Genomic DNA, 27,527 nt, shown 5'->3' with positions numbered 1-27,527 from the left:
GTAAATATTTTGTGTGTCAGACTGTCCTTCCCCATGCACACAATATCTAAAATACATTTCTGACCTTCACCTCAATCGAGTAAAAAATGAGGTCTGCAGATGCTGGAGATCACAGCTGCAAATGTGTTGCTGGTCAAAGCACAGCAGGCCAGGCAGCATCTCAGGAATAGAGAATTCGACGTTTCGAGCATAAGCCCTTCATCAGGAATGGCTTCACCTCAATCGATCATTCTCTCCCAACCTGCACTATAAAACCCCATGCTGGTCATTAAATGATGTATGGTGACACTGGAAAAAGCACAGCAAGTCAGGCAGCATCTGAAGAGCAAGAGAATCAATTTTCTGGGCATAACCCTTCTTCATGATGTCCTGAAGAAAGGTCCTTCCCGAAATGTTGACTCTCTTGCTCCTCAGATGCTGCCTAACCTGCTGTGCTTTTTCCACCGCCACACTTTATCAACTGACTCTCCAGCATCTGCAGTCCTCAATTTCTGCTACTAAATGATGTAACTTACTATTTGTGGAACTTGGGATATAAGGTTAACCTTTGGTGAATTTTATGTTTATTTTATGTTTGAACAATTGTCTCTTTTTCTGTACACATCTTTATTTATATGTTTTTGTATCAGACTTGCTAATTTTTCACTCTTGAAACTTACAGTTTTCAGAGCTAGCAACAGAACACTTGCCCTTCCTGGCATTAAAGTCTCCCAAGTTAGGTGTTGGGAGAGATGCAGAATGTGAGATGTAAGGTAAAGTTCCTTACATCCTGCGTGTCTTTGGGCAGATGATTTTATTTCTGCAGTCCTCACAAAGGACTTTGTCCCAGAACTTTGTAAAAATGAAATAGAGCCGCTCATGACTTAAATTAGCCTGTTCTTTACATACATCCCCATTTGACCGCCAATCTCACCAATTCTTGTTAGAAACGCCCAGGTCTCTAGTTGGCATCACCTGGTCCTTTCTTTTATTAGAAACCCACTGTGCAGAGGTGGTCTTGGAGTGCTCACAAAGTAGCAGTAAATCTAGCAGATTATTGATTCTTTGTTTTCATGATTGGGTAAAGGATAAAAATGGTGCTCATGTAACCAACACCGAACATTCTTGCTACACCTGAGTTCAGGCTGTATCTGAAAGGCATGAGCTTCAGGAAATTGGGATGATGCTCACAGATCCACCATTGATATTGGATTCAATTTTGAAATTTTATATTAAGTGACCTACAATGGAAGGGGATTGGCACAATATCAAAGGGTGTAACTTGAGGTGTGATTCCTTCTTTATCCTTGATTGAAATTGGTAACGGAAATTGATGAGCCTTGTTGGAGGCTCATGTAAGCACAGGACAAAATTTTTGAAATTATTAAAGGACAATGATTCATTTTTGTTTATTTTTACCTGTATGAACACCTAGGCTTTGAATAAGCATTTTTGCAGATGGCACAGATCCGACTTGCTGTTTGATTTTTTTTTCCTCTCCTCTGTTCTCATTAAGATTAGATTACTTACGTTAGGTTACTTACAGTGTGGAAACAGGCCCTTTCGGCCCAACAAGTCCACACCGACCCGCCAAAACGCAAATCACTCAGACCCATTCCCCTACATTTGCCCCTCACCTAACACTGCAGGCAATTTAGCCTCACCAATTCACCTGACCTGCACATTTTTGGATTGTGGGAGGAAACCAGAGCACCCAGAGGAAACCCACGCAGACATGGAGAGAATGTACAAACTCCACACAGAGAGTTGCCTGAGGAGGGAATTGAACCTGGGTCTCTGGCGCTGTGAGGAAGCAGTGCTAACCACTGTGCCACCGTGCTGCCCACATTAAGGATTCAATAAATAACTCGCTGAATGGGATTCTTCCTGTACCAGGGTGTCTTCGGCTTAAATATAGGACAGAGAAGATTGCAGGCCAGCTACACTCAATTGATCCAACATTTATTTCAAGTTCAGATCAGATGATAACTCTTACAGTGCCACACAGTCTCTTCCAGTGATTTATCTTTGCTGTTTAATGAGAAATGCAAAGTTTTGCCAAATTACTAGCTATTTTGGACATTTGGACAATAGAAAATGTATCGAGAAGGGCAGAAAGTTGTTATGTCTTTATAATAGAATGGAGGTGTACTTAAATTTGCCAGTCTCAGTTCGATAGTGAGACAATGCTGTCAGTTTTAAAGGTTATTTTGTCCTAGGTTTTTTTTGAAGAGACATTATAAAGACAGAGGTGCTGGGTTAGTTAATGAAAATGGCTTAAATAAGTAACTGAGGAGGCTTTTGGATTTTTAAAAATCTGTAGAACAATGGAAGGGAAATGGCCACCTCTCTCAGACTAGGCTTTCTAGTTTTTTTAGCTGCAGCAGTCAGAAGCTGTTTAGGGTCTCAGAAGGGTTGGAACCTTCAATAAATGATTCCTAGCTGCCACTTTCTCTGAAATCTTTCTTGAAGTTGTTTCCTCCTGAAGTAGAGAACTGCATGTAAGAATCTGTGTCTGAATTTACCTTTTGCCAAGGGCTGTATTTATGGGATATTACTGTATAGGGGCAGTTAATTAGTCATAGGTACTGTTTCTATTATTTGGTTAAGCTTTCCTATAGTAGTTCTAAATTCCTCTTTCTTTTGTTTGCATATTGACAAAAGCATTTAAATAAATTGTGTTCTGCTTAACGTCGAGTAGTTTGACCAGCTGCATCACATCTGGAACATGCACTTCACAGTCTAACTTTAAAATAAGAAAATAAGGTCTAGGCTACCACCTTAAATATTTCGAGTGGGCCTGTCCTGGACTGGTCTGTAAAATTAGGTACATGGCTACCCAAGTAAAAAAGTCAATTTGATTAATGTGGCTGCAGTGTGTGCAATTTACAAGATGCACTGTGGCTATTCGCCAAGGGCTTCTTCAACAACACCTTGCAAATCTGCAATTTCTACTGCTTGGAAGTGCAAAGAAATCTGTCACATGGAATCCTAGCACCTGCATGTTTTCTTCGAAGCCAAAAAACACCTAACCTGAAAATACAGCACAGTTCCTTTTGCAGCCTTGATAGTAGGTAGTAGACTGGGAGTTTATATACCAGTGTAACTTTGAATGCCTTGCTGTGTCTGACTGTAAGCTTCAGAGGAGATAGAATGAAAATTTAAAATAAAAATAAGTGCCTCAATTTGTTTTCTCTTTTATATTCTATGCAGTTAAAATTGCCATCTTAGTAAATTTGATCAAGATTCTTTATCGCTTTCCTTTTCTCAAACTCCACTATAACATTTTAATGTCACCATTGGGCACGGTTCACCTGTGGTAACTCTATTGAATCTATGCTTGCAGATACATTTATGTAATGTTGTAGCTATATTAAGTTTATTTTAACGGCATTTATGCACATATCCTACCAATTACTCAGCTGTTACTTGGTAACTGAGAGCAGATAACTAGCCAGGAGTTAACTGCTGTATCAAATATTGTAGCTGGTCTTTACAGTAAGCATGGTCAGACTGGAGACTCTCAAATCCTAAGAGAATTTTGGAGTGACATGAAACTTACTAAGGCTGTGTGTGTTTTAAAAGGAACCCTTCCTCTATAAATGGTATTTGAATAAATGCAGGCATTAACTGAGGACTCATAAGAGCCACTGTGAACTGAAACTGTGGTCGATGGGTTAGGAGACATATTCATAGTATCTTTCTGAAAATAAATATTTATGAAGGTGTGTAAATACTGGCTCCAGTTCTATCCTTTGCCATCTGGCTTTCTGGTGCAGAATAGAGGGTATCGCTTTCTACATAGAGATTAAAACAATCAGTTGTTCAAATCAAAAAATGATTTAAATTTCATTCTAGCCCCTCTTCCCTATTCTTTTGGAGGAAAATTGCTTCTTATGTCTGAAGTTACAAGCTCACTGGTTTACATGTGAAGGTACAGGCTCACTGGTTTATGTCTGAAGTTACAGGCTCACTGGTTTACATGTGAAGTTACAGGCTCACTGGTTTATGTCCGAAGGTACAGGCTCACTGGTTTACATGTGAAGGTACAGGCTCACTGGTTTATGTCCGAAGGTACAGGCTCACTGGTTTATGTCTGAAGTTACCAGCTCACTGGTTTATACTTTCACTTGTGCTCAGGCATGTTAGCAAGGCACGATTTGTTGCTCCTGAGAAGAGGTGCTGAGCTGCTTTTAGATCTGCTTCAGTCATTATGGTGCACTCAATGCACAGGCTTAATTTAGCAGTTTAAAGGTTTTGATCCAGCGATAGTGAAGAAGCAGCAGATACACGTCTAATTCAGGATGTGGCTTAGAGCTGGAGATGTTTGCAAGCTTCTGCAATATTTGTCCACCTGGGCAGTAGATGTCCTATGTTTCCTAGAGCCCATCAGTTTCTCAGTACCTTATCCAAGGGATTGGACTTCACATGGCCTCTATGCAATGACTCTTTGTGCTGTTTTTAAGAATGATCATTTCAGAAAACTATGATAGAACTCAGCATTGTTCAAAGGACACCATCCACTTGCAAATTGATTTCCTTATCTAGATTGTGTAGTTTTCTTTATGCGGTCTCCTCTGTATTAAATGTGTGGTGGGCAGAATGTGTCTCATACTGTGTCCCCCTTCCCCACCTCTTTGGATCGTCTTCATTAATGAACAAGCTGTTTTTGGCATTGTCTGAGTTCGTTTTTCCTCCAATATTTGCAGGAGCGACGGAATCTTCCTTTTATGCGTGAATTAAGACAGCTGTTTGCTTTAATGGTTAGCTCCAAACGGAAATATGTGGATCCCTCAAGAGCTGTGGAAATATTAAAGGATACTTTCAAATCGAATGACTTGCAGCAGGTAAGATTTGGGTAGCAATGCACGAGACATTTGCAAATTATTAAAATGTGCAATAAATTTATACCACGTTTGCATCGTGCTGTTAGAATTGATAGTTCAGTTGATCATAACAGGCTGCAACTCAGCCATTCAGATTAGGTCCCTACAATGTGCTCCATTAAGCTCACAGACCGAGCACTGCAATTGGTCTCATTATTTACAGAGGTCAGCTTGAAGAGCCACTCCTGATTGCTTTCCACAGACTTCTGCAAAAAATTGATCAGAGCCCAATTGAGCATTTTTTTAATAAACAACCAATACTTGTGTCGTTCATGCATAGAGTTACCTCTTGGCTGAAGTCCAAAAGGAAGAGGCATTTCCAGTGGGACTAGAGCCAGCAAAGTTATATGTACCAGGAAGGAATTCTCCATTTCTAGGCAAAGGAAAATAATAATAAAAAATGAGCAAAAAAGAAATTACATGTTGGGATTACTGGAAATGCTGGAGTCGACGAGAATGTAACCCGACCACACTGTTGGCATTTTTTGATTTCCCATACCAACTGTAAGTGATTGTGGATAAGTGGTGCACAATTGCTACAGCTGACCTCATTCCTTCCCCTCCCTTTGTGCATTTCTTAGCCGATCTTGTGAGGAGAATGAAAGACTGATGGCAGAGCTGTTTCATTTCCTCCAAATTTTGTTTGACTTCCAGCAGAACTTCAGATAAATCAATAGCCAGTGACTAATGTGCAATATTTGCATGCTGGCAATCCACTGGCACTCATCTGGCTTATGATTTCTTACCTGTTGAACTAAATATCAGTGTATGATGTTTGCCTATGGGAAGAGATCACTTTTTCTCTACTGACTACCACAAAGCATGTGATAGGACAGTTTACCAAGAAAATTATGATTGGACAGATTCAATGTGGATTTATGAAGGGAAGATAATGTTTGATAAAGACTTTGCAGATGTTACTTATAGCATAAATACAAGAGCAATAGTGGATGTGGTGTTTTTGGATTTTCAGAAGTTGTGATAAGGTCCCACACAGGGAGTTAGTACACAAACTTCAAGAATATGAGATTGGGAATGTTGTACTAGTATAGATTGAGAAACAGATCACTGATGTGTTGGTACCAGAACGGTCAGTGTTAGGTTCACAGCTTTTCACTGTAAAGTTGAATTAATGATTTGGATGTGGAGATTGATTATAACATTTCCAACTTCTAGGTCCGGGTTCCTAAGCTCTGATACTCTGTCCCCTAAACAATCCATTTGTCTTCCCCCATTAAGAAACTCCTTCAAATCAACGTTTTGACTATGCTTCTGTCACCTGCCATGATAACACCTTATTTAGTTTGATGTCAAATTTTGTTTGGTTATGCTCCTGTGAGGCATCTTGCTAAATGAAAAAAGGTGCCTCCCAGAGATCATGCAGATGTTTGGTCTTTTACTCAGTGTTCCTTCCTTCCCTGTTCTTGTCTACAGCAAGATGTGAGTGAGTTTACACATAAGCTTTTGGATTGGTTAGAGGATGCCTTTCAAGTGAAAACTGAAGAAGAGAGGTAAGCTTGGAATAATTTTACGGGGAAGACAGCCCCAGCCTGTTCAGCATCTCCCTATAGCTCAAACCCTCCAAACCTGGCAACATCCTTGTAAATCGTTTTGGAACCCTTTCAAGTTTCACAACATCCTTTCGATAGCAGGGAGACCAGAATTGAATGTGGTATTTCAAAAGTGGCTTTAGCAATGACCTGTACAGCCACAACATGACCTCACAACTCCTATACTCAGTGCACTGACTAGTAAAGGCAGGCATACCAAACTCCTATACTCAGTGCACCTGTGACTCCACTTGTAAGGAACAATGAACCTGCAATTTATCAAAGCATTGAGTTCAAGACTCACTGCAGAGACTTGAAATCAAAATTAGGCTGTGTTGAGGGAATGGTGCATTTTCTGAGGTACCCTTCTTTTGATTAGATCATAACCGTCTGACTGTCTGCTCCCTCAGGTGGAGAGTAGGTATTACTTGAGGAAGAGTTCTTTTCACACTCCAACCAATGTCATTAAAATTTTGGCCCAAATCTTCCAGTCTCCACTGATGTCCAAGGGAGGTGCCTGGACAGTTTGAACATCTGATAAGTAATTCCCCCACTCTTCCTGACCTCTGACTTAGGGTTGAAGAGTTTGGACAGTTCAATGGTAATTAGCTGAAGAGTTTTCCAAGAAATGTTAAACTGAAAAATCCTAATTAACTCCTCAGGAACCCCAGAACTGACCCACCATTCACTGACACTGTCGCAACTACCCACACCAATATGGCAAGTCCCTAACCTGACCCAACTACCCCTTCTAACATGCTAACCTCTAACTACCCCTCCCAGCTTGACCCAACTCCTCTTCACCCTACCCTGCTCTAAAATTATGCAATTCCCATAAGACATAAGGCTTTTCAAGTGAACATGAGGCATTGGGATCTCAATGTTTGTCTCATGTTGAGTTATAGTGCGTTGGATTTCCAGCACAAGAATAGGACATTTAACCTATGGGTCCAAGTTGGTGTTTTGGTTCTATGTTATATAGTGGATCTTAGTGCACTTACAGCAGAATGGAGGTCAGACATAAGGTGCTCTCCAGGAACAATCTAGAAAAAAAAGCAAAGCAAAAAACAAAAATATTTCTTCAAAAACTTTTATTTCACATTGTGTCCATTCATAACTTGGCAGGATTGGATGGAATGGAATGCAGAAACTGGAATGTGGGCTCTGGTAATGGATCATTGGCAAAAGAATGAAGAGGAGAAATTATTTACTCAGAGAAAAATTGTTATGATTTGGAAAGTGTTTTGTGCTACCAGAAAGTATATTGGAACCAGATTCTACGGCAATTTTCAGTTGAATAAACACTCATTGAAAAAGAGTAACTTGTAGGGCTGTGAATGAAGAGGGGGTGAAATGTAACTCATCAGGTAGCTCAATAAAAGAGCTGCGACAGACATGGTGGGTGGAACGGTGGCTCCCTTGCTGCATGTTGCTGTGCTTGCTTACCCCAGTGCCATGCTGGTATGATAGTGAAATGTTACTTTCTTGCCAGGGATGGTGAAAAACCAAAGAACCCAATGGTAGAGCTCTTCTATGGACGGTTCCTGGCTGTGGGGATGCATGAAGGTAATGTACATCAAGCCCACCTTGTGAAAAAAACTCGAAGACTGTGAATAGGAGCTAGAATCATGTGTACAGCTCCTCAAGCCCGCTGTGCCATTCTGTAAGACCATGGGTGGACTGAGACGTCAATTCCATCTTCCGCAGCATTTCTATGTTCCCTTAGTGTACAAAAGTATATCGATAGCCTTGAATGTATTCCATGACTGAGCTTTCATAGCCCTCTGAAGACTCCCAAGCAAAGAAATTTCTTCACATTCTCAGTTTTACATAGCTGACCCCTTATCCTGAGCCTGGGGCCTTCTAGTTCTGGACTCTCCAACCCCTCATGCTGTTGACTCCACTTAACAGTTTAAAGTGTAACAGTAAGACCATCTGTTATTCTTATAATCTCCAGAGAATGTAGGTTCATTCTGTGCAAACCCTTAATAGGATAACATTTTCCTCAAAATTAACCCAGTAAATCTTACTACATACCTTCTAAGCCAAGTGTATCCTTGCTTAGATAAAGAGAGTAAAACTGTACATTGGACCTCTCCAGAGTCTGATATAAATACAACACTATATCTTGACTGTCTGCTCCTTTGCATTGAAAGCTGACGTTTTCATTCACCTACCTCATTGTTTTCTGTAACTTCCTTGTTAACATGGAGACTTATGGCAAAAACATTGGCATCTCTTAGAAACCCAGCTTTTTTTCAGTCTTGCACGTTTAAATTAAAAAAAAATCTACTTATCCATTTTGGTAAGAGGAATGGGAAAACTTTATAATTCCTAAATTATACTTCACCTTCCACAATTTTTCCACAATTTTATTGGATCTATGATTTGGAGGTGCCAGTGTTAGACTGGGGTGGACAAAGTTAAAAATCACACAACACCAGGTGATAGACCAACAGATTTATTTGGAAGCACTTGCTTTCGGAACACTGCTTCTTCATCAAGTGGTTGCCTATCTATACCTTTGAAGCCTCATAGCATCCTTATCATGACTTATTGTCCTCCTTTTTATATACCAATATTCCATTTATCTTTGTGCCATCAAATTTGGAAGCATTACAGTCAGGCCACTCATCTGAATTATTGTTTCAGACACTTACATTTTGATTTTTTTTTCAGCCAAGCGAGGAAGTTTAGTTGAGTCTTGTGGGACTTTGAACACTCAAGCACTGCTGTCATGAACATAACAGATTAAAATTAGATTAAAAATCCATCTCAATTGTCTCATGAATATTTTAGGGCAGGTATTATACAGGTTACATGTGGACTAAAGATCCCACCTCATCAGTGTCCCCATCTCCCAGAGCAGGTACAACGCGTGGTTAGAAACAGAATAACTTTCCTCTTCACTGTGCCAATCAAATATTGTCAAGTCAACTATAGAATGGGGTGAGATGCTGAGTATAATTCCCTCTACCCATCCCATCGAACATTCCCAAGCCACGTTCAGTTCAGGTTTGATATAAAACATCCTTTTCACTTATCAATCAAGGATTTGTTGGTGGGGTTGAAGAATACATCTCTTTCCGTGATCCTTGTTGGAAAGGCACAGAAAATCGGATTACAAAGAAGCACACGTAAATTGAGAACTGGGTAGTGTTGAAATGTTAACATTCTTGACGTTACTGCTAAGTGTGATTCTGCATTTATCTAATACCCATACTAGGTACTTGTAATTATGCTCTCTGGATTGTCATATGGGATGTGTGTGCATGTGTGTGTTTGGTGCGGGGGGGATGTTTACTGACTTCTGAGACCTAAATCTTACTCTATGAGACTAACTTCTACTTTCTCATAAGGGAAAAAGTTTGAGAATTCGGAGATGTTTGGACAGTACCCATTGCAGGTGAATGGATTTAAGGATCTTCATGAGTGCTTAGAGGCTGCAATGGTTGAAGGCGAGATCGAGTCGTTGCAGGCAGAAAACTCCACCAATTCCGCAAAGTCTGGACAAGAGGTGCGTTGTCACAGAAGGGTACTTCATTGTACCCTAGTTAATTCATTAGCATGTTTAGTGTATAGTGCTGGGTTAATGTAAGTCATCTTGCCCTGCTATAAATATTGATGCCATGAATTGCTGTAACAAAGGATTACAGTCTTCAGCTAATTGTGTTCACTCCTCATGATACTGAAAAATGGCTAGTGGGCATTAGATACTGCAAAGGCTCTGACAGCATTCTAGCAATAGTATTGAAGACGTTGCAGAACTTGCTAAGCTGCTTCAACACTGACATCTACCTGACAATGTGAAAAATTACTCAGATATGTCATGTACACAAAAGGGAAGAAATCCAAACCCAGCCCCTTTCCACACCTTTAGTCGTAAGGAAGGTGTCATCAACAGTGCTATCGAGCAGCAGTTGCTAAGCAATAACCTGCTCACTGATATCACCTCTGGGCACCAGTGCATCATTACAGGTTCAGTTTAAAAATGCACAAAAGAGCTGAGTTCCAGAGGTGAGGTGAGAATGATGTTCCTGACGTCAAGACTACATTTGACTGGTTATGGCATCACAGAGCAAAACTGACATCAATGGGTATTAGGAGGAAATCTCTCTGCTGGTTGGGACCATGACTGGCATACATAATGATGGTTGTGGCTGTTGAAGGTCAGTCATCTCAGCTCCAGAACAACTCAGCAAGAGTTCCTCCAGGATGTGGTGTCGGCCCAGTCATAATCATTGCTTCATCAATGACTTTCCCTCCACCATAAGGTCAGAATTGGATGTTCACAATGTTCAGCACCATTCCTGAGTCCTCAGATACTTAGGACCAAATGCAGCAAGAGCTTTTGGGATAAACTAAAAGTAGGGGTTGTAATTTAAAAATAAGGGTTTGCAGTTTCATTGGAATTCCCTTCCTCAAAATGCAGTAGATGCATCTTGAAATATTTTAAGGCACAGATAGATAGATTTTTGATTACAAAGAGGATAAAAGGTTAGCAGGAATGCACATGAATGCAGAATTGAGGTTAGCATATGAACAACCTTGATTTTATTGAATAGTGGAGCAGGCTCAAAGAGCTGAGTGGCCTATTCTTGTTCATTGTTCATGTGTTCATAGGTTTGGGCTGTGAAGTGCAAGTAATACTCCTGTAATACAAATGCCACAAATGACCATTCCGAAAAGCGAAATTCGCTATCATTGTGACCTTCAATAGCATTACCATCACTGAATCCTCTGCTGTCAACAAATTGGAGTATACCATTCTCCAGAAACAGAGTTGCACTCTCCATGTAAAGACAAGTTGGAGATGAGGAATCCTGTAGTGAATGACTCATCTCCTGATTCTCAAAGCCTGTCCACTATGTGCAAGGTACATCAGGAATGTGATGGAATACCCTTCACTTAGCTGGATGGGTGCAGCTTCAACAACACTCAAGAAACTTGACTGTATCCAGTACAAAGCATTTCATTTGATTGGCTTGCATCCACAAGCGTTCACTCTTCCAGATCCAACCCTCAGAATCAACAGTGTATAGCATCTGCGTGATGCATTGCAAACATCCAACAAGGATCCTTAGACAGCATTTCACAAACCCATGATGACTACCACTTAGAAGGGCAAGGGCAGCATATAAACAGGAACATGACCATCTGCAAGTTACCCTTCAAGTCACTTCACCATCATGACTTAGAATTATACCACTGTTCTCTCAGTGTTTCTGATTCTAAAGCCTGGAATTCTCTCCCCGCCAGCATTGCAAGTATCCTAAGCCAAATGGAGTGCAACGTTTCAAGAAGACAGCTCAGCACCACCTTCTCAATGGTATCTAATAATGGGCAGTAATGCTGGCCTGACCTGCAGCTCCCATATTGCATGAAAGAATAATATTAATGCTATTAAGACAAAACACAATGCTGGAAATCTTAAACGGTTAAAAAAAAAGTAATTTTAAGGCAGTTCTTCTTTTGTTCAAGGCATACACTCTGTACCTGAAATGATGGGGTTTCGTGGTTTTAAATTCGTCACAAAGTGTTGCATTCCACTGATGATGTGAGTGACTTAATGAAGGTGACCTGACCGTAAGCTGTTGCCAAGAGGTTGAACAGCTTAGAAACATTTGAAATATCTGGATTCTTAAAAGAACCATTAATTAATAGATAATGGGAGTTCTTGAAATCTATGGGAACCTTAAAACTTGTTCCGCATTTCTATAAGATCAAGGTCTTGCAGTCTCAGATCTATTTTCATGTAAGGGGGAAAAAAGTTCTTACCCTAAATTGAGGAGAAATTGCAGAACTCTACAATACAGTGGAATTGTGCCCTAGCATAAGAATGACAGTAAGTTAGCACAGAGGCACAGCAGGTGATTAAGAATGCAAATGGAGCATTATGGTTTATTGCAAGGGGAGTGGAATATCAAAGTACAGTTACACAAGATATTGGTGAGACCACATCCAGAGTAGTGTGTACAGTTTGGATCTCCTTATTGAAGGGAGGGCATAATTGCCTTTCGTGCAGTTCAGTGAAGGTCCACTTGACTGATATCTGGGTCGAGGGGTAATCTTAACTGGCAAAGTTGGCCAGGTTAAACTTGTTTCCATTGGACATTAGAAAATAAAGAGTGATCTTATTGAAACATATGAGATTTGAGGGGACTTGACAGGTGGATGTGAAAAGATGTTGACCTTTATGAGAGGTAGGAGAATAAAACAACACTTGGTCGCAGCAGAGTATAAAATCTACAAGATGCAGTGCAGTAACTCACCAAGACTCCTTAGTTAGTAGTTTTCAAACCCATGAGTTCCACCAGCTGGAAAGACAAAGGTAAAAGATGAATAGGAATGCCATCACCTGCAGGTTCCACTTGCATACACTCGACTGACTTGAAACGATATTGCTGTTCCATCATTATGACTAGGTCAAATATTCTGGAACTCGTACTGGTGTGTCCCTATGTAGTAAAGACTAGAATGATTACAGAAGGTAGTTCTACTGGAAGGATGTTGTGAAACTTGAAAGGATTCAGAAAAGATTTACAAGGATGTTGCCAGGGTTGGAGGATTTGAGCTGTTGGAAGAGGTTGAATAGGCTGAGGCTGTTTTCTCTGGAGCATCGGAGGCTGAGGGGTGACCTTATCGAGATTTATAAAATCATGAGGGGCATGGATAGGATAAATAGGCAAGATCTTTTCCCTGGGGTGAGGGAGCCTAGAACGAGAAGGCATAGGTTTCGGGTGAGAGGGGTAAGATATAAAAGGGACGTAAGGGGCAACTTTTTCACACAGAGGGTGGTGCATGTATGGAATAAGCTGCCAGAGGAAGTGGTGGAAGGGTTTGGAGGGATATGGGCCAAGTGCTGGAAAATGGGACTAGATTATGTTGGGATATCTGGTCGGCATGGAAGAGTTGGACTGAAGGGTCTGTTTCCGTGTTGTACACCTCTGTGACTCTAAGGCAGCTCATCACCAGCTTCTCAAGGGCAGTTAGATTTTGTTGCTAAATGCTAGCATTGGTTAGTGACCCTCACATCCCATTTAAGACTGGGGAAGTGTTGGTTTTGAATTCACTGGAATTTTCCTCACCAGGTAGAAGTGGCACATTAAGTATTTTTAAGGCAGAGGTGGCTATACTCTTGACTAACACCAGTAGAAAGTTATTAGGGTAGACAGGAAAGTGGAGTTTCAGTGGAAACTACCATCTGAGCAACCAAAACCTTATTGAGTTGTTCAAGCAACTGAATAGCCTATTCCTGTGCTAAGTTGTCTGCTCATATTTTGTTTAATCAAGTTATCTGCTCAGGCTGTTGGATTGCCCTGATAATCGTTTGCAGTTTGGTTAGATTTAGTACAAGGACTATGGGCCTTCAGTGTTGTGAAATGCATGGCAAGGCTAGTCAGAATTTCAAAATGCAGGTGAGAGTTCAGGTGTACAATAGAATCTTACAGTGCAGAAGGAGGTCACTTGGTCTATCATGTCTGTACCGGTTCCTGAAAGAAATACACACCTAATCCCATTCTCCAGTCCTGTTAATCCGTTATTATCAAATGTGTTCCAGGTCACTTTTGAAACGTTGTTTGGAACCTCTTACTAGAGAAGGAGCAAAACTTGACCTACTCTTGGGAAAGAATGTAGGGCAGGTGATTGAGGTGTCAGTGGGGGAGTACTTTGGGGCCAGCGACCATAATTCTATTAGATTTAAAATAACGATGGAAAAGTATCGACCAGATCTAAAAGTTGAAGTTCTAAATTGGAGAAAGGCCAATTTTGACGGTATTAGGCAATAACTTTCAAAAGCTGATCGGCAGCAGATGTTCGCCATAAAGGGACGGCTGGAAAATGGGAAGCCTTCAGAAATGAGATAAGAGAATCCAGAGAAAGTATATTCCTGTTAAAGTGAAAGGAAAGGCTGGTATGTACAGGGAATGCTGGAGGACTGAAGAAATTGAGGGTTTGGTTAAGAAAAAGAAGGAAGTATATGTAAGGTATAGACAGCAGAGATCGAGTGAATTCTTAGAAGAGTAGTATAAAGGAAGTAGGAGTATATTTAAGAAGGAAATCAGAAAGGCAAAAAGGGGACATGAAATAGCTTTGGAAAATAGAATTAAGGAGAATCCAAAGAGTTTTTAAAATCACATAAAGGACAAAAGGGTAACTAGGGAGAGAAGAGGGCCCGTCAGAGATCAGCAAGGCGGCCTTTGTGTGGAGTTGAAAAATGTGGTGCTGGAAAAACACAGCAGGACAGGCAGCATCTGAGCAGCAGGAGAATCGACGTTTCGGCAAGCCCTTTGTCATTCCTGAAGAAAGGCTTATGCCTGAAACATCGATTCTTCTGCTCCTCGAATGCTGCCTGTCCTGTGTTTTTCCAGCACCACATTTTTCAACTCTGGTCTCCAGCATCTGTAGTCCTCACTTTCTCCTAGTTGGCCTTTATGTGGAGCCATAGAAAATGGGGGAGATACTAAATGAGTATTTTGCATCAGTATTTACTGCGGAAAAGGACTGTAGTGAAATAGATGGTGACACGTTGCAAAATGTCCATACTACAGAGGAGGAAGTGCTGGATGTCATGAAACGCATAAAGGTGGATAAATCCTCAGGACCTGATCAGGTGTATCCTAGAACTCTGTAGGAAGCTCTTGCTGAGTTATTTGTATCATCGATAGTCACAGGTGAGGTGCCGGAAGACTGGAGGTTGGCAAACATGGTGCCATTGTTTAAGAAGGTGGTAAAGATAAGCCAGGGATCTGTAGACCAGTGAGCCTGACGTCGGTGGTGGGCAAGTTGTTGGAGGGAATCCTGAGGGACAGGATGTACATGTATTTGGAAAGGTAAAGACTGATTAGGGATAGTCAACATGGCTTTGTGCGTGGGAAATCATGTCTCACAAACTTGATTGAGTTTTTTGAGGAAGTAACAAAGAGGATTGATGAGGGCAGAGCGTTAGATGTGATCTATATTGACTTCAGTAAGGTGTTCGACAATGATCCCCATGGGAGACTGGTTCGCAAGGTTAGATCTCACGGAATACAGGGAGAACTAGCCATTTGGCTACAGAACTGGCTCAAAGGTAGAAGACAGAGGGTGGTGGTGGAGGGTTGTTTTTCAGACTGGAGGCCTGTGACCAGTGGAGTGCCACAAGGATCGGTGCTGGGTCCTCTACTTTTTGTCATTTACATAAATGATCTGGATGCGAGCATAAGAGGTACAGTTAGTAAGATTGCAAATGACACCAAAATTGGAGGTGTAGTGAACAGCGAAGAGGGTTACCTCAGATTACAACAGGATCTTGACCAGATGGCCAATGGGCTGAGAAGTGGCAGATGAAGTTTAATTCAGATAAATGCGAGATGACGCATTTTGGGAAAGCAAATCTTCGCAGAACTTATACACTTAATGGTAAGGTCCTAGGGAGTGTTGCTGAACAAAGAGACCTTGGAGTGCAGGTTCATAGCTCCTTGAAAGTGGAGTCGCAGGTAGATAGGATAGTGAAGACGACATTTGCTATGCTTTCTTTTATTGGGTACAGGAGTTGGGAGGTCATGTTGCGGCCAGTGTTGGAATATTGCGTGCAGTTCTGGTCTTCTTCCTATCGGAAAGATGTTGTGAAACCTGAAAGGGTTCAGAAAAGATTTACAAGGATGTTACCAGGGTTGGAGGATTTTAGCTACAGGGAGAGGCTGAACAGGTTGGAGCTGTTTTCCCTGGACCATCGGTGGGTGAGGGGTGACCTTATAGAGGTTTATAAAATTATGAGGGGCATGCATAGGGTAGATAGACAAAGTCTTTTCCCTGGGTTGGGGAGTCCAGAACTAAAGGGCATAGGTTTAGGGTGAGAGGGGAAAGATATATGCGAGACCTAAGCGGCAGCTTTTTCACACAGACAGTGGTACGTGTATGGAATGAGCTGCCAGAGGAAGTGGTAGAGGCTGGTACAATTGCAACATTTTAGAGGCATTTGGATGGGTAAATGAATAGGAAGGGTTTGGAGGAATATAGGCCGGGCGCTAGCAGGTGGGACTAGATTGGGTTGGGATATCTGGTCGGCACGTATGGGTTGGACCGAAGGGTCTATTTCCATGCTGTACATCTCCCCAACTCTAACCACCTCCACCACTCTCTGTGTATTCCAAATCCTAACAACTGCCTGAGTGAAGAAGTTTCTTCCCATTTCATTCCAGCTGTCTTGCTGACATGTCAACTAGTGGAAACAGAAAATCCACTCTTACCCTGTCAAAATTGTTCATAATTTTGAACACTTCAATAAGGTCATCTCTTATTCTCCTTGTAGCAAAGAAGATTAAGCTCAATTTCTCTCATCTTTCCTTTTATTGAATGTCCCTCATTCCTGGCATCATGCTCGTAAATCTCCTTTGTACTCTCTCTTGGGCTTTAGCATGCTTCCTTAAATACGGTGGCCAGAACAGAACTCAATATTCCACATGTGGTTTGAGCAATGATTTGTAGAGATGTAGCATCAATTCCTTGCTTTTATACTCTATGCCTCTATTTATGAATCCAAGAATCCTATAATCTTATATTTATTTTATCCCACACTATAGCTTCCATCAGTTTCCCTGCCAATGATGTCAAGCTAACAGGTTTCCTGGGTTATCCTTTGCCTTTTTTTTAAAACAGTGGTGTCACATTTGTAGTCCTCCAGTCCACGGGCTCCACAATTTACTCTTGTACCTCTCTCAGCAATCTTGGATGCACCCTCTCTGGGCCTAGTGATTACATTATCTGCAGTGCTTCTAGGCTGTCTGACACTTCTTTATAGTGCCATAAAACATAGAAACAGGACCTTCGGCCAACCATATCTATGCTGACCAACACCAAAGTACTCTAATTCCATTTATCTGCACTTGGTCTGTAGCCTACTATGCCTTGACATTTAAATGCTCATCCAGATGCTGCTTAAATGTTGCGAGAATATCTGTGTCCACCACCCTCAGGCAGCTTGATCCATACTTTTGTCATGCTCTGAGTGAAAATCTTTCCCTCATCTCTAAACCACTTACTCCTCACTTCAAACTTGTACCTTCTGGTTTGAGGCAAGTCTGCCATAGTGGAAAATAAAATCTACCCTGTCTACATTTCTCATAATTTTGTATACCTCAGTCAGATCCTCCCTCAGCTTCCTCTGCTCCTATCCAGTCTCTCCTCACGACTGAGACTTTTCAACCCAGGGAACATCCTCGCCAATCTCCTCTGCACCCTTTCCAGTGCAGTCAAGTCCTTCTGATAGTGTGACAATCAGAACTGCCCTCAGTATTCCATCTGTGGCCCAACCAATGTTTAATGAAGTTATAACAAGGCTTCCATGCTCCTATATTCTATGCTCCAGCTGTTGAGGACAAACATTCTGTATGCTGCCTCAACCAGCCTGTCTACGTTCAGGGATCTATGGACTTGTGCACCAAAGTCCCATTGTTCCTCAGTAATCCCTAGGGACCTATCATCCATTGTTTATATCCTTCCCTTCATAGACCTCCCAAAATCAGGATTAAATTCCATCTGCCATTGCTCTGCCCAGTTTACCAGCTAATCAGTATCAAATTGTAGCCTCAGGCCATCATCCTCAATATCATCAACTCCAATTATCGTGTCATCTGCAAACTTATTATTTATACCTTCTACACACACATCAACATTGTTAATATAATGGCAAACAGCAAAGGTCCAGCACTGATCCCATTGACACATCACTGATCAGAGGCTTCCAATCACAAAATTAACCCTCCACCATTATCCTTTGCCTCCTATTTGTAAACCAATTTTGGATCTAGGTTACCAATTTGCCTTGGATCTCATGGGTTCTTACCTTTTTGACAGAGCTTCCATTTGGGACCTTGGCAAAGCCCTTGCAGCAGTACATGTAAATTACATCAACTGCACAACCCTCCTCAGTATAAAAGATCACCTTTTCAAAAAGCTTTATTAAATTAGTAAAACAGGATCTCCCTCTAAGAAATCCATGCTATCTCATTCTTTCCAAGTGTTAATTAATCCTGTTTCTCAATTTTTTTCCAATAATTTCCCTACCACTGATGTAGACTAACTGGTCTTTAATTATCCCTACTGCCCTTCTTGAAGAAAGAAATCACATTAGCTAAAATTCCAGTCATCTGGCTCTTCACCAGAAATATAAACACCACCTAAAAACCCTTGAGAAGTACGTCCAGCGCTGTTTGAGATAGAGTCTGTGCATCAGCTGGGTGGGCAGGCATACTATAACATCAGCATCCTCGAAGCAGCTGACAGCAGCAACATCAACGCCATGATCATCTGAAACTAACTCCGCTGGGCTGGCCAAGTGCTCAGGATGCCTGAGTCCAACTGACAAAGCAAATCGTCTTCACCCAGCTTAAAAAAAGGTACTCAAAACGAGAGAAGGACAAACTGAGTATTCCAAAGACACTCTGAAGGCTTCCCTCAAGAAATGCAACATAGTTGTCAATGCATTTCTTAAAGCAAGCTATTTGCATATAACACACATTTAAAGATTTTGAAACACACGGTAAACTATAATTCTATTAATCCCAATTGCACACATACAAAACTCAAATGCATGAGTGAATCTTTTGGATTATGAAGAGTTTTAATGGAATAATGATGGGATAAGTATTCCATCTGTCCAAGATGTGGCTTTGACTGCATAACATTTTCACAAAGTGAAAAATGGTTTCATGGAATTTCTTGATGCATATTGTTGCGAGAGCAGGAGATGCTGTGTTACTGAAGGCGGAATTATCGTACAAAGGAGACATGGATAAAATGTTGGAAAGAAATTATGTATTGACGTGAGTGAAGACAGTTTGATAATAGGATTAGCCTTGAATTACTCCACAACAACTGGATTTGTGGTTCTACACGATGTTACCCAACATGAATAGAAAGTTGGCTGTTTATTGAGCAATGTTCACAGTGCAAGATTTGTCACAAGAGCAAACCTAATTAACAAAATATTTGCCTGGTTTTTAATTTTTTAGCATTGTGCCCTTTAACTACCACAACCCCAAATGGATGTGAAATTCACAGCCACTAAGTAACATTGCACCTTTTGTGAGAGTTATGGTTCCCTGAGCTACCTTAAGCTTCCCCACCATCCCCCACCTCCCTGACCAAAGCAAAAATGATTGCGTTGTTTTTTGTTGCTAACACTATTTACCTTCTGTTCCACAGCATTGGTTTACTGCACTTCCACCCGTCCTAACCTTCGAACTTTCCAGATTTGAGTTTAACCAAGCTCTGGGAAGGCCCGAGAAGATCCATCACAAATTGGAATTTCCATCTGTCTTATACATGGACAGGTACAGCAGCCTTGTACTCAGCTTTGAGAATGAATATTGAATAAAACAGCCTGGTATTTTTAGAAAAATCATTGTTATGAAACTGTAACAGCAGCAACATAAAATGATACACTACTTTCATGTAATTATATGATGCTGAGAGCATTATCAGATAAAATTTGACATCTTCACACTACACTGTAAATCAAATGCCATCAGTCTGTGACTATTTCGCAATGTGAATGTTGTACAGATTTTGATTTGGCAATTCAGTTATATATTCACCTTTGCTACATTTTACTTTACATTTTTAAAAAGAATTCGGCAGAGCATACATTGTAAACAAACTTTTCAGAGGCAGCTATGTCAGGAACCGGGGATTTGGATTTACAATCATCACCAAATTAGCTTGGGTGGATAGAATTTTTGTTTTTGCACAATGAGTTATGATGACTTGGGGAATGAACTTTAGGGAGGCCCCCACTTACAAAAGCTCATACTTATAAGTAAAATATTTTGCCATTAATTTTAAGATCAGACAACGAGCTCTCGATCGTTCTTACGAATGGACATTTTGTATTGTGCTGCGTTGTGCTCCAACTTGTGTACAATCTGACTTAACGAGTGTACTCCGGAGTGGCTCATAACTGGGAGGCTGCCGCTCTCTGAAACAGTTTCATTCGCAACTTTCAAAAGGGAATTACATTTTTTTGTTATAAATTGCAGAGCTTTGGGGAAGGACTGGGACTTACTTGTTAGCTCTTTCAAAGAGCTAGCACAGGCACAATGAATCAAATGTCCTCCTCTGTCCTGTATGTCAGGGAATGAGATTATTTCCTCCTTGAATAAATGGTATATTTATTTAAAAATACAGGTACATGGACAAAAACCGAGAAATCACCAGGATCAAACGGGAAGAGATACGAAGGCTGAAAGACCACCTTACAGTGTTACAGCAACGATTGGAAAGGTGTGTGAACAGGGAGGCTTGATGTAGCTAGAAATGAGCAAAGAAATTAAGTAACCTGGTCAGTAGCCTAAAAGGTGAACTGCAACTGTTCGGTGCTGGGATTGCAGCAAATCGTTCTGCATTTAGGAGAGATGTATTTAAGGTCACACAAAGGTGGCAGCACAGTGGCTCAGTCGTTAGCACTTCTGCCTCACAGCGCTAGGGACCCGGGGTCAACTGACTGTGTGGATTTGCACATTCTCCCCATATTTGCCTGTGTTTCCTCCGAGTGCTCCGGTTTCCTCCCACAATCAAAAGGTGTACCGGTCAGGTGAATTGGCCATGCTAAATTGCCTATAGTGGTAGGGGCATTAGTGAGTGGGAAATGGGTCTTGGTGGGTTACTCTTCGTAGGGTGGGTGTGGACTTGTTCGGCCGAAGGGTCTGTTTCCACACAGTAGGGAATCTAATCTCAGTAAACTCAAGAAGAATGAAGGATTAGAAAGATATTTATGCAGGATTCCATGGTATAGGGTGGCGTAATTGGACCATAAGTAGCCACCGGGAATGATAACTTTCCTCCTGCGCTCTAAATATCATGTAATTTTATGGAGATTACTCATCATTAAACTTCTCAATTTTGTGCATTAATAACTGAGCTGGTGTAGACCAGAAGTCTATAGATCTGAGTTGCTTTATGTTGATTTAGATAATTGCAATGTATGTCTTTCAATTTGCTTGAACACCCGTTGGCCAAGTTGTGGGCAACTGGCCAAAGTTCTGGTTTCTGAGTCATATTCAGTAATTGTTCTTGGAAAGTGATGTTGGGTAAGAACCATGATGCCTCTTTCTTACTGTCAAGTAGCTACTCATTGTCCAAGTTCACCTCTTAAGAAAAGTCACTCAATGTGAGGGGGTTAATCTGGCAAATTGCATTCCCCAAGAGAACAGCAGGAGAGAACACAATGAGAAAAAGTATTAAAATCAGCATTTATCAAGGTAAGGCTGCCCAAAGAAAAGGCTGTTTAACTAAGGTAGATGAACATAAGGAAGCGAGAAAATAACCTGAAAACGTACATTAACCAAGCATAGCCAAGCTGGCAGTGTGCACATTGCTTACCTTGTGGGCAGAAATACATACGGGTTGTGGGCAATGTTGGCTAGCTGAAAAATGTGTTGCTGGAAAAGCGCAGCAGGTCAGGCAGCATCCAAGGAGCAGGAGAATCGACGTTTTGGGCATAAGCCCTTCTTCAGGCTCTGATCTCCAGCATCTGCAGTCCTCACCTTCTCCTAGGCAATGTTGGCTAGGTCAACATTTGTCACCCAGCTTAGTGGCTTTCAAGTCTGTTTCAAAAGGCCATGATTCAAACTCTGGAAGTCACATTGAGGCTAGACCAGGTAATGATGACATACCCTAAAGGATTTCAGTGAATCAGACTTATTTTTCCCAGTTATTGGTAGTATTTGCATTGCCTCCATTAGGTTACCTTTTAATTCCAGACATCTTGAATTCAAATTTCACCATCTGTGTGGTGGGATTCCAACCCATGTCTCCAGAACATTCGTCTAGGCTTCTAGATTCCACACTGCAACCCCCCCCCCCCACACCTTCTCTCACCTCCATCCAAGGCCCCTAAGAAGCGTTTCACATCAATCACAATTTCACTTGCACTTCCACCAATGTCATTTATTGTATCCGTTGCTCCCAATGTGGTCTCCTCTACATTGGGGAGAGTGGTCACTTTCTCTCAGCGTGCTTTAGGGAACATCTCTGGGACACCCGCACCAATTGACCTCACTGCCTAGTGGCCCAATATTTCAACTCCCCCTCCCCTCTGCTGAGGACATGCAGGTCCTGGGCCTCCTCCACCGCCACTCGCTCACCACCCGACGCCTGGAGGAAGAAGGACTCATCTTCCGCCTCGGAACATTTCAACCCCAGGGCATCAATATGGACTTCACCAGTTTCCTTATTTCCCCTCCCCCTCACCTTACCCCAGCTCCAACCTTCCAGCTCAGCACCATCCTCATGACCTGTCCTACCTATCAATCTCCCTTCCCACCCATCTGCTCCGCCCTCCTCTCTGACCTATCACCTCCATCCTCACCCTCATTCACCTGTTGTACTCATTGCTACCTTCTCCCCGAAACATTGATTTTCCAGCTCCTCGGATGCTATTTGACCTGCTGTGCTTTTCCAGCATCACTGTAATCTAGACTGTGGTTTCCAGCATGTGCAGTCCTCACTTTTGCCTTCTAGATTCCCTGTCCAGTGACATTACCATGTTGCCTCATCTTCCCAGTGTCATTACCATGTTGCCTCACCTTCCCAGTGACATTACCATGTTGCCTCATCTTCCCAGTGTCATTACCATGTTGCCTCACCTTCCCAGTGACATTACCATGTTGCCTCATCTTCCAGTGTCATTACCGTTGGCAGACAACAGCGGCAAAGTCAAACATGCATCAGATATCATTTTAGTCTGGTGTGGTCCACGTCAGACAAAGAAGCAATGTTCTTCCAGAAAATGTAGAGCTTTTCCTCAAAACTGACACGAAGAATCTTTTACATATACCCAAACAGCCAGATTTAAGGCTTTGGTTTAGTGATCCAGTGTTGCATTTATTTGACAGTGATGTGAAACAAGCCTGTGCTCTTCACAGGAGTGGAATCAAAACAAAATTCAGAGAAAAGACAATATTTTGACAGTTTACCTCTTTGTGCTGTATTCAAATGCTAAGTGAAAAATATTCTTGAGTTATAGACATATACAGCACAGAAACAGACCCCTTGCTCCAACTCGTTCATGCCAACCAGTTATCTAAAATAAATCTAGTTCTATTTGCCAGCATTTGGCCCATATCCCTCTAAACCCTTCCTAATTGAATATCCATCCAAATGCCTTTTTAATGTTGTAATTGTAGCAGCCTCCACCATTTCCTCTGGCAGCTCATTCCATACACACACTACCCTCCGCATGAAAATGTTGCCCCTTAGGTCCCTTTCAAGTCTTTCCCCTCTCACCATTAACCTATGCCCTCTAGTTTTGAACTCCCCCACCCTAGGGAAAGGACCATGTCTATTTACCCTATCCATGCCCTTCATGATTTTATAAACCTTCTCTGTAAGGTCACCCCTCAACCTCCAATGCCCCACTGAATGTAGCCCCAGTCTCTTCAGCATGCCCCTATAGCTCAGATCCTCTAACCTTGGCAACGTCCTTGTCAATCTTTTCCGAACCCGTTCAAGTTTCACAACATCCGTCCGAAAGCAGACTTTGAATATGTTATTAGCTGAGGAAATCTGATATTAAGTTGGTGTTTCAGTCCATTTAGTAAAAGCTGCAAATGTGTTGCTGGTCAAAGCACAGCAGGTTAGGCAGCATCTCAGGAATAGAGAATTCGACGTTTCGAGCATAAGCCCTTCATCAGGAATAAGAGAGAGAGCCAAGCAGGCTGAGATAAAAGGTAGGGAGGAGGGACTAGGGGGAGGGGCGATGGAGGTGGGATAGGTGGAAGGAGGTCAAGGTGAGGGTGATAGGCCGGAGTGGGGTGGGGGCGGAGAGGTCAGGAAGAGGATTGCAGGTTAGGAGGGCGGTGCTGAGTTGAGGGAACCGACTGAGACAAGGTGGGGGGAGGGGAAATGAGGAAGCTGGAGAAATCTGAATTCATACCTTGTGGTTGGAGGGTTCCCAGGCGGAAGATGAGGCGCTCCTCCTCCAGCCGTCGTGTAGTTGTGTTCTGCCGGTGGAGGAGTCCAAGGACCTGCATGTCCTCGGTGGAGTGGGAGGGGGAGTTAAAGTGTTGAGCCACGGGGTGATTGGGTTGGTTGGTTCGGGCGGCCCAGAGGTGTTCTCTGAAGCGTTCCGCAAGTAAGCGGCCTGTCTCACCAATATAGAGGAGGCCACGTCGGGTGCAGCGGATGCAATAGATGATGTGTGTGGAGGTACAGGTGAACTTGTGGCGGATATGGAAGGATCCCTTGGGGCCTTGGAGGGAAGTGAGTGTGGAGGTGTGGGCGCAAGTTTTACATTTCCTGCGGTTGCAGGGGAAGGTGCCGGGGGTGGAGGTTGGGTTGGTGGGGGGTGTGGATCTGACAAGGGAGTCACGAAGGGAGTGGTCCTTGCGGAACGCTGATAGGGGAGGGGAGGGAAATATATCCTTGGTGGTGGGGTCCGTTTGGAGGTGGCGGAAATGGCGGCGGATAATACGTTGTATGCGCAGGTTGGTGGGGTGGTAGGTGAGAACCAGTGGGGTTCTGTCTTGGTGGCGGTTGGAGGAGCGGGGCTCAAGGGCGGAGGAGCGGGAAGTGGAGGAGATGCGGTGGAGGGCATCGTCGATCACGTCTGGGGGGAATCTGCGGTCCTTGAAGAAGGAGGCCATCTGGGCTGTGCGGTGTTTCAGTCCATTTGAACAGATTCTTGGTGGTGTTAATTTTTGTAAGCGTTGATTATTGATCTCTTTCGTACTATTTCTCTCTAATTTTTAACTTTCTGTCTCTCTGGCTTTTTCTCTGTTCTGCTTTCCCTCTCTTCTCCACTTCTGTCTCCCTCTTTCTCTACTTCTCCCAATTACATTGTCTCTTCTTTCTGTTCCCAGGTATTTAAGCTACGGTTCTGGTCCCAAGCGATTCCCGCTGGCTGATGTTCTCCAGTATGCCTTGGAGTTTGCCTCTAGTAAGCCTGTGTGCACATCACCAGTGGATGATGTTGAAACTACTCCCCCTAGTAGCATCACAGCGCCTCAGACGACAGTCAGGCAAGAGAGGTTTGTATATAAAACTGGAAGCAAATAATACCTTATTGAGTTACTTTGAAAAGTGGTACAATTAAGTGGCACCTTTTCACATCTCTCCTTTAATTCAGTTGATTGCTTTGCAGTTGTAACAACATAGGAAATAGGAGAACTGCCATTCTATATGATAATGTTTGACCTTCTATCTCTACTACATCTCTCTGCCCATTAGCTATATCTCTTTATCCCTTTAGTATCCAAAAATCTATTGTTCTGTGTTTTGAATGTGCTCAGTGATTGATCATGCACAACTCTGGAGACAGAATTCCAAAGGTTGACATACTTTGTATCAAGAAACTCGCCCTAATTTGTCTTAAGTAAGCAAACCCATATTCTATGATTGTGATCCCTTATCATAGAAATATAGAGTACAGAAGAGTCCTTCAGCCCACTAAGTCTGTACTACCAGAAATACAGTACTCCCTTTATTAGTTTCTCTTTGCTACACTAATCCATAGCCTTAAATATTATACCATGTCAAGTACTCAAGTCTCCTTGTTTCTCCTGCAACATGAAAAGGGGTAGAATCATTGGTGTAAGAAAGAGAAAAGTTTTTCCGCATTTGTCATCGGGAGCATTGAGAGAAAGAGCATGTGTTAAACACCCCTTGTCACTGAATGTCTGACATGTTTTTAGTTCTCACTTTGCTAGTACAATGTTAGAAGTAGAATGTTAAGGGAAAAAGGCCTATTGGCAGTTCAAGACACTTTGCATGTAAAGCAGCAAAGACAGGACATACATTCATTCTGCTTTCCCCTCTCTTTCTCAGCCATATTGTCCTCTGAATGTGGAATGTAGAATAAGGGCTGCATATCAAGGATTAATAATAAATTTCAAGAAAATCAGCCAACAGTTTAACAGACCAATATCCAAATGTTGAATCAGACTGCAGAAGACTTTGAAGTTTACAAGTGTTTTATTGCACGTCGTAGTTAGCGCAGTTAGTAATGTTTGTGATGCAGAGTGACACCAATGGTGTGGGTTGAATTCTTACACCATCTGAAGTTACTATGAAGGGCTTCCCTTCTCAATCTCTCTCCTTGCCTGACATATGGTGACCCTCAGATTAAACTACCACCAGTTGTCTCTCTCTAATGAGACAGAGCAGCCATGTGGTCTGCCAAGGTTATGGTAACATTACCTTTATTTGCTCTAAATCATCTCTGGATATGATACATTTTAGAGATCTCTTGTGGCCCCGTGGTAATGTTCTTTACTCTGTGCCAAAAGGTCTGGGTTCAGGTCCATCCTGTTACAGAGGTGTATCATAAAATATTTGAACAAGTTGATGAAAATAATCTAAAGGGATCCACACTTTTTACACTGAAAACGATTACATCCTCTCACTTGCCAGATTTCAAAAGGACTTTAATAGTGTTTGAATAGTGATATTGCGTATTTCAAGGTAAGCCTCGAGTTATTTTAGATTTAGGCTAAAGAGGTAGCCTAACTCTCTCAAAAAAAAAAGCATCTTCTGGAGTGCAATATCTGCATGGATTCAGTTGTTAAGGATATTTGCAGAAGTATTTGAAGAGATTAACTAATGATCCTTGTTTCATTGACCAAAACTTGCCAATAGCCCGATGGATCAAGGACCCTTGGCCGCCACAGATGCTCCCTGCACACCACCTCTTCAACGGCCTGTCGTTCACAAACCCTTCACGCAATCGAGGGTCCCACCAGAAATTCCCATGCATCCTGCACCACGCCACATCACAGAGGACGAGTTGAGGGTGTTGGAGGGTTGTCTACATCGCTGGAGGATGGAGGTGGAGAATGACACTAGAGGTATGACTTCCTTGACCCCCCCTCCCCTGTTCTGAATCTTTCTCCTCTGCATTATTTCTGAATAAAACTTGTGATACTGATGAACATTACGTAGTGATAGCTCTGTTGTTCCATGATTTGTTGAGGATCTCTGAAGGAAGGTAAGGCACTTTGTTTAGATCACCCTTTGGTGATTCTGTACATTTTAGCTGTTAAAAGGAAGGAAGTGCCGAAGTATTTCAGGACTTTGAAATTTTGGGAAGCATGCAGATGCAGAGTGTATTGTATTGAGTTTATAATCTAGAATT

At 42.1% G+C, this 27,527-nt stretch overlaps 1 protein-coding gene across 2 annotated transcripts in view; it reads left to right on the top strand.

Moving 5' to 3' along the window:
• The window catches only part of usp25 (ubiquitin specific peptidase 25), a 201,810-nt gene that overhangs the window by 84,508 nt on the left and 89,775 nt on the right, over positions 1-27,527 (top strand). For both annotated transcript variants that reach the window (XM_060833849.1, XM_060833848.1), the window contains exons 7-14: positions 4,689-4,826; positions 6,300-6,376; positions 7,908-7,981; positions 9,775-9,932; positions 19,604-19,731; positions 20,585-20,680; positions 25,258-25,425; positions 27,032-27,240. In XM_060833849.1, coding sequence (XP_060689832.1) covers positions 4,689-4,826; positions 6,300-6,376; positions 7,908-7,981; positions 9,775-9,932; positions 19,604-19,731; positions 20,585-20,680; positions 25,258-25,425; positions 27,032-27,240 — 1,048 coding nt within the window. The remainder of the gene's footprint in view (positions 1-4,688; positions 4,827-6,299; positions 6,377-7,907; positions 7,982-9,774; positions 9,933-19,603; positions 19,732-20,584; positions 20,681-25,257; positions 25,426-27,031; positions 27,241-27,527) is intronic.

Source organism: Hemiscyllium ocellatum, chromosome 12 (genome assembly GCF_020745735.1).
Source record: "Hemiscyllium ocellatum isolate sHemOce1 chromosome 12, sHemOce1.pat.X.cur, whole genome shotgun sequence".
NCBI classification, from domain to species: Eukaryota; Metazoa; Chordata; class Chondrichthyes; order Orectolobiformes; family Hemiscylliidae; genus Hemiscyllium; species Hemiscyllium ocellatum.
Note: the sequence above shows the minus strand (reverse complement) of the source record. Positions and strands in the feature narration are given on the sequence as shown.